The 21678-nt window shown below is 41.0% G+C and overlaps 2 protein-coding genes across 14 annotated transcripts in view; one reads left to right on the top strand and one right to left on the bottom strand.

The window, feature by feature from the left end:
• PCM1 (pericentriolar material 1) overlaps positions 1-3773 on the top strand; it is a 75049-nt gene extending 71276 nt beyond the window's left edge. For all 11 annotated transcript variants that reach the window (XM_045017756.1, XM_045017754.1, XM_045017752.1 and 8 more), the window contains 4 exons: positions 377-618; positions 852-944; positions 1078-1201; positions 3452-3773. In XM_045017756.1, coding sequence (XP_044873691.1) covers positions 377-618; positions 852-944; positions 1078-1201; positions 3452-3477 — 485 coding nt within the window. In that variant the 3' untranslated portion in view covers positions 3478-3773. The remainder of the gene's footprint in view (positions 1-376; positions 619-851; positions 945-1077; positions 1202-3451) is intronic.
• Positions 3774-8184: 4411 nt separating this feature from the next.
• On the bottom strand, positions 8185-19812 carry LOC123370788 (general transcription factor IIE subunit 1-like). 3 transcript variants are annotated; one of them, XM_045017587.1, is made up of 6 exons: positions 19653-19812; positions 15030-15103; positions 14645-14801; positions 12970-13171; positions 10660-10889; positions 8185-8967 (listed from the first exon to the last, which is right to left on the bottom strand). In XM_045017587.1, the coding sequence occupies exons 2-6, from the start codon at positions 15090-15092 to the stop codon at positions 8582-8584; spliced, it is 1038 nt and encodes a 345-aa protein (XP_044873522.1). In that variant the 5' UTR covers positions 15093-15103; positions 19653-19812; the 3' UTR covers positions 8185-8581. The 3 variants fall into 3 exon arrangements, with proteins under 3 accessions (XP_044873522.1, XP_044873520.1, XP_044873521.1); XM_045017585.1 differs by having other exon boundaries at positions 8187-8967; positions 14645-15103; XM_045017586.1 differs by having other exon boundaries at positions 8187-8961; positions 14645-15103.
• Between the last annotated feature and the right edge of the window lie 1866 nt (positions 19813-21678).

Raw genomic sequence — 21678 nt, 5'->3', positions numbered from 1 at the left:
ATGAATCTGATCTATAAACTAGGCAGATTGGTCAAGTTTTTTGCCACAATTGATCTCTGTATTTACAAAATGACTCTTGACTTTAAGGTTAGCCTGTAAACTTCAGGAAGATATTTATTTAATATGTGGTATCTGTAACTTGATATATTGGCTTTTAATTAGGTTCATTTTAGTTTGCACTGAGTGTTTACAAGGCTGTTGCCCTCTCAAATATTTCAGCAAAATTGATTTCTGTTCCTGTTCCGTTTGTCAAAGACAGATTGACTAATGTCTGCTGGAAACTTGCTTTTGTTGTTCATTTGAATTTAAAAAAAAAAAATTAAGCCATTTACTTTGTCAAAATCCATGTCTGGTTTAAAATGCTTTGTGTTTTTAGATGAACAAGATGTGCCTGCTATTTTGCCTCATTATCTCAATATGCTGGAGAATAAGCAACTTCTAACAGTCAGTGCAGCTGAGTCTGTTACTGCTACCGAGGTGTCAGCAACTGAAGAGCCAAGCCCCTCATTACTAGTAAATGAAATTCAGATATCAGAAACCAAATCCTTGACAGGAAGCCCAGAAAGCTCCATGGCTGGCAGCCCTGATACAGAGTCACCTGTGTTAGTGAATGAATATGTACGTATAGCTTGAGTTTCCATATTGTCTGTCTTGAATAGAAAATTTGTCATTTCAAAGTTAAGCCTTCTCTCCAGACTCATTCAGTTTGTAGGTTAAATTGAGCACACAGGCACTTCATTTCATTTCTTTTATTTTTAGTTATATTTTAAGAGAATTATCAGATATCTGTATTAGAACAGAATCATGCATCTCTGCTTTCTTCTTAAAATGTCAAATTCTGTCATCAACAGGAAGCTGGGTCCGGAAACATAAGTCAAAAGTCTGATGAAGATGACTTTGTGAAAGTTGAAGACTTGCCCCTTAAACTCACAATATATTCAGAGGTATTTTGCTTGCGCTTTTCTGTACTTAGAAGTGGCCATCACAGAACTGAGTCTTGTTTTTTAAATGAGGGGATGTGGGGAGGGAAGAAATACATATGACTTTGGAAACTAATTTGTTTTATCCACTCCCAAGGCAGAGCTAATGAAGAAAATGATGGCCGAGGCCCAGACTAACACTTTGTCTGATGCAATACTAGATGGTGATGGAACGCAAGGTGAAGAATTAGCTGGAGACTCTCAAACACTGAAAGAACCTGGTGAGAGATTCTTTAAATTCCTAACTCATGAATCTCCTCTTGGGAGAGTTAAGCTTTATTAGGGTCTAAAACCTTCAGGATTATTGCTGAGTAAAGCAAGAAAACTCAATCTTCCGATTGTCAGTGTATCAGTTTTCATTATGACATACTGGAAAATTTGTATTGACATAAATGTTCTTTTTTCTGCTGCTGCTTCCACTAATTTTTACCTGTCAAGATATTCTTGACTATGACTAAAGAAGCAATCCTTTTCTAAGGGAAGTTAATGGTAAGGAAGGATCTGATATTGTAAGTTATACATCAGCTACTCCTGGGGGAATTCTGCACCAAAAAATTAAATTCTGCATATTTTATTTATCAAAATACTGCAATATAATTATGCTGGTTTCAATTATTTCGGTAATTTATTTAAACTACAATACAATGTTTGGAGAATGGGAGTGAGGAGCATTGGAGGAAATCCCCCAAAACATTGCCTAATAGTAATGTAGCTAGGTTTGACCCTTTTTTTTTTCTAGTTATTAGTCAACAAATATATGCAGCCATATGCTCAGTGTTACATCATAGGCAACTGAAGAGCCAGTGAGGGCTGGGGAATCAGACTTACAATTTATATTGGCTACTGACTATCTCCAGAAAGTTCAGTAGCAAATAGTTTATGGAGTACTTTTTCAGTCCAAACATTTAGACCAGTTCTAATCATTTAAATATTTATAAGGCCATGCTGTCCTTTACACCACTCTGGCCATGTAAAGGAGCCTTAAAACTTTTACACCTGTTTTAAGCTCCTGGGTATTTCACAAAGACACACCTACCTCCTCAGACACACCCCGAAGCCCTTCTCCTCCATGCCAAGCATGCTGCAATAGTGAGTGAGAGGGACAGGGTGTGTCTGTCTGTCTCTCTCATATACACGACTGCCCACCCCTTCACACTCCTCCAGTGTTGATTTACATCTCTCTTGGCTGCTCCAGGTGCCCGAACCAACCTGTCTGTGCTGCCAGGGAGTGCTGTGTGACTGCTCTTATGGCTTTCCTTTGCTCTCCTATCCGAAGTCACTTTTCTGCAGGGAAGCAAAGAAATCTGTGGAGGACGTGAATTCTGCACCTGCACAGTGATGCAGAATTCCCCCAGGAGTAGCCTAATAGTGTTAAATACACTTTTGTTATGTGATTCAAAACGCCTTAGTTCATAGGTGACTGGGGTCAGATCTGTGCATAAAGTCTTAATCTGCAGTGACTGCTGAAGCGAGGTGAGATGCAGGTGCTAAACTTTAGTTACATTTTGAATAGGGGAAAGAACAGGTGAAGAATGACAGGGAAAAAAACAAGTGTAGTAGATTTTAAAAAAGTAGTCACCTAAGTCTGATGTAACCAGAAGTCTCTTGATGGCATTTTTAGACATGTAATTCAGATGCATAAGAGGAATACTTAAAGAACAAGGAAAGGAGGTTGAACCCCCTCTCTCTTGTTCAAGATATGAAGATGCAAGTCACAAAACCAGAAGTGGTATTTTAAAAGCCTGGGTATACCTTGCTGATTATGGGTCTTAATTACTTAAACTGATATTTTCTGGTTTACTTTCTGATCAAAATATGTCATTACATTTCAATTTCTAAGTGTAAAAAATTACACTACAATAGACTGTTAGTTTTAAAAGTCTCTTTAAATTCAGGGCAGAATTAAAATAATGAATTTGTATGTCAGTAAGCCTAACTTTTAAAAGAAAAAATAGAACTTAAAATTTGTCTTAAAACCTTGAATCAATAGCGTTAGTTTGTTTGTCAGATTAAAGAGTGCTAGTACAATGGCAACAGTCATTGCCTGAAACAGGGACTGGTATTGGAACAAGATGTAATTTTCCTCCTAAGTGTTAGATTCACATTTAATGGCACTAGGGGCTGGTCTCCCCACAAGTTGCACTTAATTGATTTGGTTTCTAAACCAATCTAGTTAAATTGATGGAGCTTGCTTCTGTGGACACTTGGTGTGGGTTGAGTACCCTCTTTCAATTTTGCTTAAGTTGGTAACTTCATATAAAAAGCACCCTAATGCAATCAGAGTGCCCACATGATGGATTGCACCTATTCAACTAACACAATGTGCAAACTGTGTATAGACCAACAATGAGGAGGAACTTGTTTTGTCAAGATGTTCTCAGCAATACTTTTAAACATATACCTGTTAAGATGTGTATCTGAGATTCAGTAATTGTTCCTGGACACTAATGAATACAATTTTTATTTTGCAGAAACTGCTGGAGCCCAAAGTGCATGAAAAAAAATTCCAGAAACTCCTTCTTAGCCTCTTTCCACATATACTAGTGCATATAGAAAATTGGCACAAACTTCACTGAATTTGAATCTGTATAAAAATGTAAATTAGTTTGACACACTACTGCCTTTAGGATAGATATGCTAACTTCTGCCCAGGGCAGTTTAAACAGCTGTAACTGAATCCTCTAGTTACTCTTACTGCACTGTTCTTTTTCTGTCTTAATTTTTTTTATTCATTGTGATTTGTTTAGTAATTTTAAAATGTAGTTTTAAATAAAGGTTGGACTTGTCTGTAAAGTCTTTGAGCCATTATTTTATAGTTTCTGGAGAAGTTCTGATGATGCTGTGTGAAGGCATCCAGCTCTCCTGCACAACATGCAGTGCTTTGTATTGAATGCTTATTTGTAGACAGTACAGTGTGCCATTTAAAGGGATGCTATCAGTTTTCCTATCAATCTGTGGTGGGGGAGGGTAACTTTCCAAAAAAAAAAAAAAAAAAAACCCAAAGATTTTCCCCTTCACCTGGTACAGTACTATGTAGGTGTAGCTGTACTGTTAATTGCCCAAGCAGATGATTGATGTTGTAAGGAAAACAGGAGTGTTTGTCATCTTGGACTATGTTTGCACTATGACCTCTAGGGCTGAGTGTCCTAGCTCACATATCAACCAAGTGTGTATTAGAGCTAGCAGGAGTATAAGTAGTGTAGCTGTGGTGGCAGGGGCACTGGTATGACTTAACTGTACTGAATACACTATCCCTGCATCCTGTGGATATGTGCTGTGCTGCTATTTCTACTTGAGCTAGTGAGTACTTATAAAGGAGCTGGGCATCCTACCCTTAGCTTGTAGCCTTAGAGTAATATGAATGCTTACCTTTAACTTAAAAATGTCTAATTGTGGGAGGTAGAATTCAGAGAATTTAAGGGAACTCAAATATTAAGTAGATTAACTTTTTGGAGAGAGATAAAAATCATTACTATTTCCTACATGTGATGGATGCTGGATTTAAAAAAAACAACCTGAATTTAAATGAGGGTGGGCCCAATGTTGGTATAAGCACTGCAAACAGTTTAAAGGGCTCCAAAAATGTATTTACCTACAACTGTTTGTTACAATAATTTGAGATGGTATGAGAGAAGTTTCTTTGATCTGCATTTGAGCACTTGTATAATCAGTTTTCCCCCTTTGTATAGGTCTTCTACACAAGCAAAATTTAAGGAATAGGAAAATGTGACAAACTAAATTGGCATAATCATAAGCCACTTCTAAACTGACTAGATTCAGTAGTGTTTAGTTTCTCCAGAGTATGTCTGATTCCCTGGCATAAAGGACAGTGCCTCAGTCACTGCCACTTAACAGTGAACTTGAATAGCACCTGGTGACAAATTTCATAGGGGAAGTAAGTGTTGAGGGATACGTCTAATATTTCATTTTTAACAGCCTACTTTACAAGAGTCAGTTTCAAATAACACTTGCAGTAGTCATTGTTCCCAAGGATGATCTCAGACTTGCATATTGTCCCCTCCTCCCCCAAGGTAATATGATCCCCTATAAATCTTGAAACTATTAGTGCTATTCCTCAAAACAACAAACAACCCCCCCCCCACCCCCACAGGGCTCTAAGTTCAAGACGTGGAGCCTGTTCCTTGCCTCTGTACCCCAATTTTAACTGTGTAGTTGCTTCTTCTATATCCAATTAAAAACTAAATCTTTCCTTGTTCCAGCTCTGTCCAGTTCACTCACTTTTGAGCTTTGTAACCTTAATGTAAACTGAATACACTTAACTGTTCAGGTATTAACATACAGTCAAGATTAGAAACTAACACATTATACATTCAGTAAGTAAGATTAACACTTAACTCTAGGTTTCAAATTGGCATTTTGTAAATGTTAGTTAACACTTGACAGTACAAGTCAATATTTAAACTAAACAGATTTCCCTAGCTATCAACCCAGCAATCTTTCAATTGCTAACTTAGTTCAGGTATATTGAGCACAGTTATTTTTATTTAACCAAATCCTTAAAGTGAATATGCATGTTTCAGGAATCAATGCATTTAAAATAGCAGTGCATTATAGAACTGTAGACAAACAAAAATAGCTTGTATTTTATCACCATCAGGGCCTTTTGGTACCAACTAAGAGAACTGTTACTTTTGAAATACCTGACTTAAATGTTTCACCCTTTATCCTAATAGTCTTATTTTGGCTATTTCCCTACATGGTGCAGAAAGCATCCCTGACTTTGGGGCTCCGGTAATTGCATCTGTTGCTCCTTTCCTTATTGCTTGCTGATCATTAGACAATGGAAATCATTCTCTCCAACTGGGGGAACAAGTTGTTCAGCAGCTGCAATGCTACTAGAGTCCAGAATAGAGGAGTAATATAGGCCCCCTAATAACTGCTCAACTTCTGTACAATTTGGGGAGGGGGGGCAGGGAGAGAAATGAACAGAGGGGGCAAGCCTCTCTAATCTCTACATCGATTAAACTGATAAGGATTGTTTGCTTTTGGCTCAAAGCCAAAAAGACACCCCTAAGATGTGTGGTACTCTTGAAGCCTGCAGATCTTTGAACTTATGGTTCAAACATGGGGTTGGGAATCTGCCAAATGGTTATGCCACTTTAGCCATTGAACTAAAGATTGGTTGCAGTATTTATTGGTTAAAACAATCTTCCTTGTTGCAGTTACAACAACTGGAGGAGACATCACTACTGTTTCATAGTGATAAGTGCCTTAAGATGTTCTTTAGAATTTCAAAGTTCCTTGAACAAGGTATTCTCTGAATTTGCACGTCAGCATTGAACCACCAAGGGGAAGATGAATAGAAAGAGCTACATCTGTCTGCTTTGGTAGACAGAAGTTTTTCCTAAAGCACTACAGTCAATGCGTGGGATGTACATGGGAGTAGTCACTTGGCCCAAGGCCTCAGATATTTTGTGTCTGGACTTCCAACTTCAGCTGTTTAATAAAGAACTGAACAGACAAACTAGCCCTCAGAATGTCTCCAGGACTCACTTTCACATCAGTTACACTAAAGGTACGTCCATACTACCCGCCGGGTCAGCGGGTAGCAATCGACTTCTCGGAGTTTGATATATCGTGTCTCATCTAGACGCGATATATCGAACTCCGAACGCGCTCCTGTCGACTCCGGAACTCCACCACCGCGAACGGCGGTGGCGGAGTCAACGGGAGAGCCGCAGACTTTGATCCCGCGCCCTGAGGACGGGTAAGTACTTCGAACTAAGGTACTTTGAGTTCAGCTACGCTATTTGCGTAGCTGAATTTGCGTACCTTAGTTCGAACCTCCCCCCCCCCCCCCAGTGTAGACCAGGTCTAAGAGAACTATCACTGACTTGAAGCAGTCTGGATCACTTGGTAAACCATGTGTACAAAGAATATTTTAATACAGCTAAAATGTAAACATACATATAAGAACCAACAACAGACCATAGAAACCTACTGGATGGAGGACTCTGTTCTGGGATGCTGACTCTGAAAAAGAGTTGTGGGTCATGGTGGATGATCAACTGAACATGAGCTCCCAGTGTGACACCGGCCAAAACAGCAAACTCCATCCTAGGATGGAGGGGAATCTTCAGTAAAAGTAGAAGTTATTTTTCCTTTATCTGGCACTGGTGCAACCTCTGCTGGAATGATGAGTATGTCATGTTCTGGTGCTCAATTCAAAAAGGATGCTGATAAATTCAAAAGGGTTCAGAGAAGAAACTGTTAAAGGATTAGAAAACATGCCATAGTGGTAGATTCAAAGAGTTCACTCTGAGCTGAAAGAGAAGGCTAATGGGTGACTTGATTACAGTCTATAGATTTTTAGAGGGGAATAACTATTTAATAATGGGCTCTTCAGTCTAGCAGACAAAGGCTAACATGCTGCAGTGGTTGGAAGGTGAAGCTAGAGCACTTGAGATGGAAACAAGAAATTAATAGAAGTAATTATTGGAACAGTTTACCAGGGGTCCTGGTGGAGTCTCCATCCCTGGCAATTTTTAAATCAGGTTGGATTTTTTTCCCCTTAACATTCTCTAGGAATTGTGGGTAAAATCATCTGGCCTGTGTTGTACAGGAGGGCAGACTAGATGATTGCAATAGGCCTTTCTGGCCTCAGACTATGAATGAGGTGATTTTCTATGGAGGAACCCACCTCTTCTCTGGCACTTCAGCTCACCCTTTACGCTGAGATTTTTTATTTTTTTTTTATAAAGTCCTACCCATCCCAAAAGGGATCAGTTAGAGCACTTGGTAATCTCTTTTAGCTGTGTGGGTTGGTTTGTTTTGTTTTTGTTTTTTTGGGGTTGCCAGAGGGCAAAAAGTTTTTGCTAATCCAGACAATTTTCTTTTTAAATTAGCCATCAAGCTGTTATGACTATTCATTGCTTTGATTAGTCAATGAGATTAATCCGAGGCGCGATTATTGCTAGTTGTTAACTCTAGAAAGAGAAATCTGGGTGCAGGGATTTGATTGCTCTGCCTGTAATACTCCACCACGGTAAAAGCATCCACCCCAGAAGAATTCTTGGACACATTGGCACGAAGGAGTTACAGCCGCGATGAGTTTAACGCACTTATCAAGAAACGGCAGTTAATTTAACATCACCTTGGCAGGGAGATGGATTACATGACCTGTTAAATCCATTTAGGTTTGGTCACCTGGTTTTAGGCATTTATTTTAGCACTCAGACAATTGTCTTGGTGTGATTTATTTATTGATCAGACAGGATGATTCCTGCTTCTAAAGTAATTAAAGCATTACATTTTGTCTTTTCATTACAATACTTAGCATATTAAACAAAATTTAGGACAGTTTCACAAACAGGAACTATATGGAAACATTCTCTAGATTGAAACCAACCAAGGTCATCTGCAACATCTTCACTTTGTTGCTTTGGAGAAGCAACAGGATAAAAATTAAATAACAAGCTCTCCAAGGAGCGGATTTAGACTATACCACCACCTTCACAAAAATATCCTCAACTTTACATGTGTTTCACCCAGCAACAACTGTAGGTTAAGCTACAACAGGAACTTCACACAGTATATCTAGAACTTACATGTGCAGTATAACTGCTTTTTAATTCATGCATTTACTCAAAGACAGACTGAAACATTTCTTGTCCCACCTTGATGTAAATTTCTCTCTCTTCGTCTGTCATAAGTGACACTAGCTCTGGATTGTCACTAACTTCACTGTACAAGTGGGCCTGCCCAGCAACCATTACTGTAGGATCCAGTGTTTCCTGCTCCAAGTCACTCCCTGCTGCTTTAATTACCACAGGTTTTGCATGTTTGGCCTCCTCCTCTGATTCACTGGTGTCACTTTCTGACTCAAGCAGTTTGTTTTTGGCAAGAGGAAGGGGATGCCCTGTGCCAGAGGAAGACTTAGATTCATGGATGAGAAGAGTCCGTATTACTTCATTATCAGGAACAGCTTCTTTAACAGAGTCATCAGTTTCTTTGGATGTTTCTGTTCCCAAAAACAAAAGAGCACCAAATAAGCCACACACGATTAACATGTAAACAGACCAGTAAATTTGCCACTTGAACAATCCTACTTAAGTTTGACAATTGCAATCAAAGGATAAGACGTCTTTCACAAGTGAATGGAATGAGTGTTTCCCTGTTCATTTATAAGTAGGGTATATGAAGTATATTAAAATGGGATGGAGAGCGATGGACAGTAAATGCACCTCCAGCCCTCCTTTAAAACAGAGTGCCACCTCAGCTGTAGTTATTGTATCTGATACTGATCATACCTGTTTCAATGGTTTTCTAGACATGGCACCCTGGCTGCTTCTGTAATTCAGCACCAGATGCATCAGTTAGGAAATAAAATTAGATTTATGTTTGAAATATAGCTTCTTATTTAAGTTACCTTAGAAGCATTGAGCCAGTAAAGATATTTTTTGTAGTTGCATCTGGCACATTGTATAACTGTTTCTCCTCTACTGAAAAATTCTGAACAAGATCATATTTGATTAAACTGACCTACTTTAATGGTTTGTTCTGTGGTTAATACTTGTTTCCTGATTATAAGTAGATTGCCCCCCTCAGTCTTATGTACAGAATATACCTCTACCCCCAATATAACACGAATTCGGGTATAAACGTGGTAAAGCAGTGCTCCGAGGGTGAGGGGGCAGGGCTGCGCACTCTGGGGGAATCAAAGCAAGTTCGATATAACACGGTTTCACCTATAACGTGGTAAGATTTTTTGGCTCCCGAGGACAGGCTTATATTGGGGTAGAGATGTATTCCTTTAAGCCTTCAGATCTTTGTTTATAAATCTAATCCAAACCTCATGTTCAGCTTTTGGAGTCGGATGCCAGTGTTTTCAGAAGTGATCAGTGAATAAGGTCTCTCTCAAACTTGGTGCCCCAAAAGGGCCCAGTTTTCAAAAGGGAGTGCTCAGCACTTTTTGAAAGTTAGTACACTTTAAAGTGTCTCTAGGCTAGGTGAACATGCTGAATCACTACTAGCATTTGAAAAATCATGTCCTGTATAGATTTATATTTGTAAAGGCCAGAAGGAACTAGTTAGTATCAACTAATCTTATCTCCTATATATCACAGGTCATAATGTCTGATTGAGCTAGAATGCATCTTTTATAAAGATGCCCCAACCTTGATTTAAAGGCTTCAAGGGATCGAAAAAAAAATACCTCATTCCTTGGCAAGATTTTCAAATGGTTAGTTACCCTCTTAATACACCTTATTTCCAGCTTGAATTTATCTAGCTTCAGCTTCCAGCTATTAAATCTCGTTAAGCTTTTGTCTGCTTGCTTAAAGAGCCCTCTACTAGCAGAAGTCTCCCTACACAGGTACTTGTACAGATATAAATATCCCTAAAGCAGCATTCAGTTTCCTGCTATTCCCAGATTTCAAAGAGCTTTACAAAGATGTATTGTTACATAGAATACATCGTTCAAGAAGATATTTCAAAATATAAGGCTACTAAAAGATGGGAATTTTCAGAACTTGGTGCCTAAAGCAAGGTTCTTAAGTCTGTATTTAGGTACCTACATGAGGACAGTTTTCAAAAGTGCCGAGTATCCACCAGCTACTAATGTGGTGGTCAGGAGATAATTACAGTACATTCCTAACTACACGGACATATCAAAACATGACCATACATTCAAATGTTAGGGTCTCAAACTTTGTCTTACCAATATTGGAGTCAGTTGCATATGAAGATGCTCCTTGTACAGTACTTTGTGACATCCATATAGGATGTTCTTTAGTCACTTTTTCCTTCCCTTTCTTCTTTGGTTCAGAATCTTGGACATCAATGACCAAGTTTTGAACATACATATTACTGACAGATGAATTCTTGTTGGCCCATTTCTCAGGATGGGTACTGGAGTCCAGGATGCTTGAACACACCTTCTGTTCAAAGCTGAAGGAAAAAAGTTTAATTCTTGCTTCCAGGGTGTCACTTTCCGAAACTCCAGGGTATTTAAAAGCCCCCTCCCCCACAAAAACACACCACCACCACATCATCTCTCAAATCAAGGAAACTGACAAGATTAATTTCAGTTTGGCCAGCTACACCATATCTTGAGAATTTTATCTCCTCTCCAATCCATGATTAACGTGTGTGGTTCTGAGCCCTTAATAGCTGCATACTCTTTTCTACAACACATTTTTGGATCAAGTGTATTGTCAGGATTAATATCATGGTTTTCACAGGACAGTAGAGAGTAAAGAGAACAAGAGTAGCCCAAATTAATATTGAGAGAAATATAATAAACTTTTAAAAAGCAAGAAACTCCCCCCAACGTGAAAAAAAATATTGGAATTTGAGGGGTAAAATACACACATTTAATAATTGGGAGTTTTTAAGAGTGCCATATACTACAGATATGCCAAACATAACAGGTCTGTATGTTAAGCAGTTATGGAAAAAAACCATAAAAAATCCAAACACAAACCACTCAGGCACAATACAAGACAAATAGAGTAGAAAGAACAGTGAAACTAGAACAGATTTTAGGTTTATTTATTATTTTCTATGCATGGAACTTGGCATATATTAAGCAAGAACTTGTTGCAGTGCAGCATTAAAGAGACTCCATTCTAGACTCTGTAAAAGGATAAAGTTTAGAGGAGACAAAGGAGTTGTTGGGCAGGTGTGCAAGAAGATATAAATAGGGATGGAGACCAAGAACGCTGAAAGTGAGCAAGAAGTAAATAGCAGTAGTCAAGGAGGAAGTGTTAGGAAAGCCTGCCAACGAGTAGTTTTGGGGGGCTAGAACTTTGGAAGTTTAGAGAAAGAAGCAATAAGATGTGCTTGAGGGCCCGGGAGTGCAGGAAAGGAGGCAGAGGAAAATCAAAAGTGACATCAAGGCTGTGCGCTCGGGTAATAGGAAGGATTAAGAAAAGAGGAGAAGACAGGGCTTAAGTGGGAAAGTTAAACAAAAACACAAATAACCTGTCATCTAAGCAAATATGGGAGTCAAGTAGTAATGGTATCAATGATGAGGGACAAGTCATTCATGGAAGATAGAGGGGGAACCATGGGAATCAACACAGACTTCAGACAAGCAGAAAGGGGTGTGTGTGTGGCGGGGGAGGAACAAAGTTGAGATGGGAATAATGACATACCATGTCAGAGGGAGCAGAGAGATGAGAAACATTGCCACGGGGTGGGAGGGGGGAGGAGAGTGGAAGAGGGCTTAACTTGATCAAGCAACAGTTATTGGGGACTTTCCTGAGAGTAATTTCTGTGAAGGAAAGTTGGAGAAAGCCACATGGCAAAAAGTTGGAGGGAAATGTTAGAAACTATTTAGTGCAGAGTAGTAGGAACAGAGGCTAAAGGGGAATAGGAAGAGGAGGGTTCTGCGAGAGTGAATCCAATGGAGTTTTAAAAAGAGGAAAACAAGGGCATGTTTGAATGTGGAAAGGAAAGTGAGACAGGTGGGTGACTGAAGGGGATTAAGGTTAGGAGTGGAAGGAGTCAGGAGCAAGAGAGCAGATAACTGGGTTGGAGATAATAGGAGAAGGAAGAGATTGGCCTGAAAAATAAGATGGAGGGAAAGAAGTGAAGGAGAGCCTAGCAAAGTGTGTTAGTTCTAATTTTTTAAGTCGTTATCAGGATCTTAGGGAGATGCAGAGAAGGAGTAGGCTGGTAGTTTTAAAGAAGGCACAGTGACGAAAAGGTGCCAATGTTTAGATGGGTTTCAGAGTAGCAGCCGTGTTAGTCTGTTTCCGCAAAAAGAACAGGAGTACTTGTGGCACCTTAGATGCACAGGAGTCAGAACTAAATTATGTAAATATAGGCCTTAGTGGCCTTTTGAAAGACAATTCATTATTCTAGTCAGCATGATTTCACCTCATCATCTTGGGCCACTCTCTGTCCCCTACTTACATGGGAAGAAAGATTTACAAGTTTAAATTATGCTCTGGAAGAAGTGAGCCAGAAAAGATTGTGTTTCCATAAGTTATAACTTGTATTGAGAAGAGATCTCTCTTCATACCTTTCTGATAGCTCTGGAATTTCCGTTGGCTGAGGCTCAAGCAAATCATGTGGTAGAACAACATCTTCAGTCTCGCGCAGCAGTGCAAAGATAGGTTCGATCTGTTCGTTAAATTTTGCTAGCAAGGTTCGAGCATCTCGTTTGGGAAGCGCAGAGGCATCCTCCTCAACTTCAGCATTGCAGTAGGTGCAGCGGAAAGTCTCTGCAACATCACCCCCATTTGAAATTCACAGGTTAGTAAAAGATACAAAAATTTAGCAGTGATCTTTGCCAAGGATTTTGCTCCCCCAATGAATAAGATTTTTAAAGAACAACCCAATTCCATGCTACAACCATTTATTGAAGAGAAACAATCAAACTTGAAATCTGTTAATGTCAACATTTTTTGTTAAAAACGAGTTGCTGATACTATTCCTGCCTCTGAATCCTGGGGAACAATGAAAGTTTTACAAACCCATTTGCCTCTGATTTTGACACACTTGTTGTGTAAAAGATCCACAGAGACTACCAGAGGAAAGAGAAATTGTGCATTTGGCAACATCTTCTGTATAGTCAATTTCTTCTAATATCTTATACTTGTTCACTCATCTTAGATGTAACATGGAACAAGAGGTAAAATATTTTCAGGCAGATTTGACGTTTAAATTGACAGTGTCCTTTTAAATACAATGGCGCTATTTCTAGCTGAATCCTGAAGTGAAAACCAGTACCTCTACCTCAAGGAGCCTGTTTGAAATATATAGTTCTACTCTGAAAAGTTACTCTGTAAAAGTGTCACCATCAGCCGCTTCCATATTTATTGTTTCAGTGATTACAGATAAAATTTGCTCAGTTTACAAGCCAAGGATTTTGCCAGTACACAGCCCTGCAAATTCCCTTTACAATTTCAAAATCAAGCTTTGTTCATTCTTTCTGATTCATTCATCCTTACCAGCTACCCAGATGTTTATAGTGTAGGTGTCAGATTGTCATTGCATCATACCTCCCAATGCCTTGTCCAGTGAATCTGAAATGCAACTTCTGGTTCAGTTGGCTTGAAGAGGAGGCAGAAACTCCTGAGTTCTTATGTCAGCTCAGCTCCTGACTTGCTCTGTGGCTTTGGGAAGACACTGAACCTCTGTCTCAGTTCCCTATCTGTAGAATGGGGATGCTTATACCTCCCCCTCTGGCGTTAGGAGAATTAGTTAATGTTGTTAAAATATAGCATTTCAAATTGTTTTATTAATACTTTATGGCATCTTGCCTCAGGATCTTCATGCATTTATAATCATTAAATTAATTTAACCTCACAACACCCAGATGAAATGGGCAACTTACTTGCATTTTAAAAGGCGAGGAAATTAAAGACACGTAAAACTTGGTTAAACTACTTGGCCAAGGTCAAACAGCAAGTCCATAGCAGAGCTGAGACTAATCTGAACCCCAGGGCTGCATTTTAGCTACAATACCACCCTTCCATGTCACCACAGCTCATTCTACAAGTCCAATTAGACATTGTGGCTGCATAGAATAATTATTTCCTTGTACTTTTTTTTTTTTTTTTTTAGGGCAAATGTCCAAAAACATAATCCAACCAACCTGGTTCTATTACGAAATGTGCACAGGTGCAGACACATTTAATGCTGCCAACAATTTCCTGAAGGATGAGAGTGGATGAGCAGTCTAGCTGGCATACCTGTGAATATGTCAAACAGCTGATTTACTTCCAGGTCTGTGTAAGTGCTGAAGCAAGACGGACACTTGAAGGAGGACCTAGTAGTTGAATCCCGCTCATCTGCTTCTATCTTCCGGCGCACATGATCCAGTTTGTACTTCACCACATCCACCAGCACCTTGTAGTTGATGTAGTAGTAATTATGCCTTGTACTCTTCCCATTGGGCCCTGTTTCAACCCGCATGCGCAGCTTGACAAATTTATCTGCCTTGAGTGTGTTGAGGACAGTGCGCAACTGTTTGCGTTCATACTTGAGCAGTAGCAACAGGTCATCCTCCTTCACACAGGGGTATCGGATCAATACATCAAGGACCAGTGAGTACTCTACCCCATAGAAGCCACGCACCATGTATTTGGCCAACCGTTTCAGTGCTGCTGGGACTTCCGTAATAACATCTTGATCTCCCATCAGTAACTAAACTGTGTCAGAAAGAAGAGTGTTAGTATATGTAACACCGACAGACCCCAGTTGTCAGTGGGCAGGATTGAACCTAGGGCCTCTGGAGCTTAGTGCATGAGCCTCTACAGCATGAGCTAAAAGCTACATGCCTATTAGCTAAGGCTGTAGAGCAAACTCAATCTCTTTCTCTAAGCGGTCTCAGTACCACTAGATGGGACAGTACACCACACCCAGGAGGTGTGAGTTACACATACACCCTACTCAATATTAAGTGTTTTGTGAACCTTTGGATAGCTCAGACTGGTTCTAAAGCAGGTCATCTGCCATGCTGCTCTTTCAATAGGAGTCTGAGTGTGTCTACATTCTGTGCAATCGTCATTAGGTTCTGATCAACCCCACCACATCTGGATATTAAAGCTTATTGAATGCTTTTGGGCCTAGCTGTGTATTAGTGAGTATCCATGCAACAGATGCCCCCTGCTGGGTAAGAGCCCACAGAAGAAAGGAAGGGAGAAGGGGTTAGAAAAACTCCACAAGCTTCCTCTGACAGGATTTTCCCTTGAGCTATCTCCTCTGGGGTAGACATGGGGGTAGGATGAGGACAGGATTTTGGTTTCTAAAGGTCACCCACCCCACCTTTAAGACTACCGTTTTCTTTCAGCTTGTCTTGTAGATCACACCAATTGGAATTCAGGTCTGAAGTGAACATTGCATGTCCTGTGCTGGAACTTACTGTGTACAAGGTTAGTGAGAAGTCTCTGCAAGTGTCATATGATCTCTTACAGTTGCCAATCCTTCCAGTTTTGCCAGGAGTCTCCCAGAATCGGGCTTAATCTCCTGGAGGCAACTGAAGCCAATCCAGGAGATTTTAAACTGCTAAAAGTCTGACAGCACAGCAGGGCTAAAGCAGGCTCCTTACCTGCCCTGCCTCTGCACCACTCCTGGGAGCAGCCAGCATGTCTGGTCCCTACGCAAGGGAGGGCCCCTGCCCACAGATGCTGCCCCCACAGCTTCCATTGGCCACGGTTCCTGGCCAACAGGAGCTGCTGAATCAGCACTGGGGGCAGGGGCAGCAGACAGAGCCACCTGCACCCCACCCATGGGCCGGACATGCCAGCCGCTTCCAGGAGTGGCGTGAAGCCAGGGCAGGCAGGGATCCTGCCTTAGCCCTGCTTCACCTCAGGTAAGTGCTTCCCGGCTGGAACCCACCCCCACGCTCCCTCCTGCATCCCAACCCTGAGCCCCGCACCCTAGGTCAGAACCTCCTCCCATAGCCAAATTCTCTCCCAGAGCCTGCACCCCAATCCTCTGCCCCAGCCCCGAGTCCCCTCCTGCACCCAAAGTCCCTCTCAGAGCCTGCACCCCTCCTGCACCCCAACCTCCTTCCCCAGGCTCAGCCCAGAGCGCCCCCCTCCCCCCACACACACACTCCAAACCCCTTGGCCCCAGCCCAAAGCCCACATCCCAACTCCTTGCCCCATCCCAGTGAAAGTGAGTGAGGCTTGGGGAGAGCAAATAAAGGAGGGAGGTGGGATGGAGTGAGCAGGGGCAGGGCCTCATGGAAGGGGTGGGGCAAGGGTGTTTGTGTGATTAGACAGTTGGCAACCCTAGATGTGTTATTAATTAATAAAATAGTTTGACATACCTCATGACACCATTCCAAGGGATAAACACAAGAGGGCAGCATTGAGATTGAACTATAAGGCTTAATGTGGCATTTTCCATTTTCTAATCTAAATGCTTGACTTCTGTCCAGATTGCAATGGTCCCCCAAGGGAATGAATGTTCAGCAACCCAGCAGAGCCAGAACACAGAGGGGTTAGGCCTATTCCAGCCTTCCCCCAACATACCCATGTAGACAGGGTGCAGTGTAAGACTGTTCCACTTGCCTATCCAGGAATACTCCTTGTGACAGGGATGTTCCCTGGCGGGATGATCTGACTGGTTTCTAGCACTTGTACATGGCACTGATTTGGGGCCTTTGTCACAAAATCAGTCCTGTTAGTTAGAATTTATGATCATACTCTCTAATTCAGCTATTTTAACCATTAACTGTAATGATGGTTATCAAGGGGAAAGAAATCTGTTCCCTGGATATGTCCCAAAGAAAGCATCTTGATTCAGTATGTCCAGGCTGAGTAGTATCCTGTAACATTTTACACAGCACTTTTTATCCAGAACACTCTCCAAAGTATACACATAAAGCACCACTGGAATAGAGGGCCAGGTCCTCCGGAGGGAGCAGGGGGGTGGGGAGGGGAGGGCACCTGCCAACTGCAGCACAAGATGGGTGGGTGAGTGGGAGGATGGTCTGTGTAATGACACTGAGAAAACCTCCTCTTTCAAAATGCATCATATACTCTCCAATGTCCACATCAAACTCCAGTTTTTAAGGCCTGGCCAGAATACTTCCTACAGCAAACTGCATGGAGCTAAGTCTATCTACCTTGAAGATGAATAGCTGATCTAATCCGGTCTGGATTTGAACTGGTGTCTACAGATCTCAAAATTTTGTGCTTAGACCACTCTGACACCCCTTCGGCATGGCTAGAAGCCCCACTGCTGTTTCTCTTTCATTGTCTTTATAAATCAGATTATCTTTCCACAGCAAATGCTTCTGTTAAACCCTCTCCTCATCAAACCCCTTCTAGTAATTCTCATTTTACATATATCCTGATAACCTCCCTGTCCTAAAACTCTGTAAAAGGCAGCCTAGTTAGGCTACTGACACAGTGCACAGGGCAGCCTTCCCTGTGCACCGCTACACCAAGCTGCAGCAGGCATCAACTAATAGACTTCGCACTATAATAATCTACTTAATCATTAAAACGTAGACAATGCATTGTCCCCCTGTGAGGTAATTCAATAACATTACCCCCATTTTATAGACGGGGAGTCAGAGAAGTTAAGAGACTTGCCCACGGTCACCCAGGAATTTAGTGGCAGAACCAGGAGTAGAACCCTGGAGTCCTAGTCTCCTGCTGCAGGAGACAAGTCACTGTTAATGTGCCGCATGGGAGAGGTGTATAACTGAGAGTGGTGGAAGGTCAGGTCCCATGTCTCATGACTGCCATTGTCCTTGCAAAGAACTCCCTCCCACCCTTGTCCTAGCAAGTCATTGAGATGTCAGTTTGTTACCTTATGACTATCCCTCTCCATGTCGGCCCCAATGACTGAGGCCATAAAGTCAGGGGTGAGAGAGGAGTGGCTCAGCCACTCCTCTGTTCCCATCCTTAGCTTGTTCAATGCTGCTTTGACATCACACCTAATGGCATCTTGCTGGATGGTGTAGTACCAACAGCCCCTTTCACCTCATCTAAATTTCCTTCCCTTAAAGCTGCATCTAGTAACATACTTCTGCATAAAATAATTTCATTGGTCTGACAGTTGGACCACATATTTGTTAGGTGGTGAACTCTCTTTCCCACACACCTCTCCAAGGCATTACATGGCAGTGACCGTAAACTAGATGCTAGCTTTGCATTAAGCAAGAGGGCCATGGGACGGGTACCCACACAGGGGAGTCAGATCAGTATTATCTCCATTTGAGAGACAGAAATAAAGATACAGAGATTAAGTGACCTGACTGGATGCACTGTAGTCTGGTAGTGGAGACCTGGGCATAGCTGCTAGGAGCCATAGTTTCTGGTCTTGCCTCTAACACAGACTTCTTGTGAGACTAGGGGGAAATCTCTGAGCTGCTGGGAGGCAGAGCCCTATTCACTTCAACGTGGATCCGTTTACATTCAGTAATTTGCAGGCTCAGCATCCCAAGTCCCCATGCGAGGAAGCCAGGTACATTTACAGCTTCTTGAACAAGTGTAACTTAGTTTTTTAATTTATAAAATTGTTTAGGAACAAGTATTTTAAGAAAACCTGATTTACTTCAGCCTTGGCCCTAACCATTGTTAAATCAGATATGGTTTCGGCAGAATGGGAGCTCTCTCGCTCTCTAATGCATTATTTAAAATGGCCTAGTAGACACTGCACAGAACTTTCAATTTCTAAACAAATGTAAAGCCAATTTAATTTCTATTAAGGCACCTGGAAAGCAGTTCCATCTTACAGCTCTAAAGCCTCCTCATAGACAGGAGTGGGAGCAAACCCCCTCCCACCCCGTACTGAGACATCACTTGCCAGTGTTGGTAAGAAATATAGACAAACTTCATGAGATCATAGGCAACTTAATCAAGTTGCAAGGACGATAACTAGCTTGACTTCCCAGGGAAAAGCCTAAAATAAAGAATGTAAAAACTACCTTCAGAGCCTTTTTGTTTACAGAAGGTTACTTATCAAATTGATAGACAATTATCAAAGCAGAATTCAAGTTAACAGATATCATATACAGTATATTCAGCAGGATTTTTAAAAGCCAGTTGCTTAAAGTTAATTTCTTACCATAGCTATTAGGAAATAAAGTAAAAACTGCCCCACAATCATTTTATCAGTGAGAATTTGATCAATTTATATATTTTAGAAATACTAAAGTGCTAGGATTTATTATACCAAAACCTTTAATGTCTTATACAATCAAACCCCTTGCAGTTGAATTAAACCACTCATTATTACCTCTCTAGGAGCATACAGGACCAATTTTCCCTAGAAAGTTTCTGATTTAATTTTGCAGCAGATATAACCCTTTTCCAAGGACTCAGAGCCAACCCTCATCCAAGCTTAATTCTTTACCACCCTCTTCTTGGGCCTATCAATGCTGAGTCCCAGCTGATAGCCATCTGGAAGGAGAAACACTCAAAGTGACTCTAGCACCTGAATGAAATCAACATTTAAATTATACCATGCAAATATTATTGCTAAACAAACACACTCAGAGCAGACAAGAGACTGAAATTATGATTAGTTGTTGCAATCAAAAAGTAGCCTTTTTAATTAGATTTTCTGTAGAAGATTAAAGCTATCAGCATAATTAATTCAGCAATGTGGGAAAGAACTAATGGGTATGTGGAATTACTAAACTGATTTCTATTACCTATTTCCTCAAGCTGATAGTAAATCTCTTTCAGTGTGAATAAACTAAACCCAAGCCCCTTTACTTGGTTGCACAACAGATCCTTAGCCTTACCTGTTTTAACTTGCATTTAGAAGGTTTCATAACCACAGCAGCTTGCAAATATATATGCAGTTTGAGTATATTTTGCAGAAGAGAGAATGGAACTTCTGTGTGTCATCAATCTATTTATGTATTCTAGTATTTTTCATCTTTGGAGCCCTTCACAAATATTAAGGAGTTAATCCTCACAACATCTCCATGACATAGGGAAGCAAGTGGGTAATATAATCTCCCATTTATAGATGAGGAAACTGAGGTAGAAAAATTAAGACAAGGCCAGAGAGGATGTCAGAGCCAGGATTAGAACACTGCAGAACCTAACTCCAAGTTCCATGCTTTGATCATCAGACAACACGTCTCCTACACATATGTGCTCATATCTGTTCCTGTATGTGGAGACTAGGTTTTCCATAGGAGCTCCACTGCCTTATGCTGTGCAGTTAGAGAGAGTAAAATTTAGACCTGTAATCAGAGTAAAATAAGGTGTGGTTTGCACTGGATTTCCCAATACACATAGCCAAGACACAGCCTCTAGGGGGTTCTATTTTCATGCTAACGTGTTATCATAATGCTCTGGAATATAACCCTCACTGAAAAATAGGAGTTAGAGACCAGGATAGACAAATGCATTTTGCCTCATTTCAAACCCACTTGAACATGGTTTGACAGTTCATCTGGAAAATTATGGCATTTGCATTGCAGTTATAAAACACTTGATAGAAGCAGCCGTGAGAGGACAGAGGAAACATACCCAATGGGAAAAAAAATAGAGTGGAAAATGGAGCAGACAGAGTGAAAAACAAATAAAGGGAGACTGAAGAATAGAGCAGAGAGTAAAAGAAAAACAATTAATAAAAACCATGAGTACATTGGGTCACATTCTGGTCACTGGTCTGATGGCACATTGGAGCTGTAGAAGACTCACAAGAAGCTGGGCAAATACAGTACATTGGACACCAGAACAAGTGCAGCAAAAGTCCAGTGTAAGTGGTCCCTGGGGCTGCTCTAACTTACACTAGTGTCCGCAGTGTCGCCTGGTCTGGGAAGAAGACTCTTGGTAGCACAGATGTGGTTTAAAGTAACTTTTGCCCCTACCCTACCTCCCCCTGGGCATCAACTTCTGTACTGAATCTCTCAGAAAGCACAGCACAGAAGCTGCCCTACTCTGTATATTACATCAAAAAAAACTATTCATCCCCAGGCCTGTGCTGGGGATAAATAACAGTTGTGTAGTGAAGGAAAGTGTTGTGTGTAGGATCCGTGCCTCATTTGCAGAAATTGGAAGGTATGTAGTGGATCAGGAAAGGAATTGCAGGAAGAGAAAGGAAGGTCTCATGGTTTTGCAGTTGAATGCTGCCCTTGTGAATCTGATTCTACCCCTGGTTGTATGAGAGTTCCTATATGATTCTGGGTAGGTCACATGAACCACGTTTTTCACAGGTGGCCACTAATATTGTGTGTTCCTCATTTTCTGGGTGTCCAACGTGATATTTTGGGTTTTGATTTGAAGAAGCACTGAGCACTGAC

This window comes from Mauremys mutica, chromosome 5 (genome assembly GCF_020497125.1).
Source record: "Mauremys mutica isolate MM-2020 ecotype Southern chromosome 5, ASM2049712v1, whole genome shotgun sequence".
NCBI lineage: Eukaryota > Metazoa > Chordata > Testudines > Geoemydidae > Mauremys > Mauremys mutica.
Note: the sequence above shows the minus strand (reverse complement) of the source record. Positions and strands in the feature narration are given on the sequence as shown.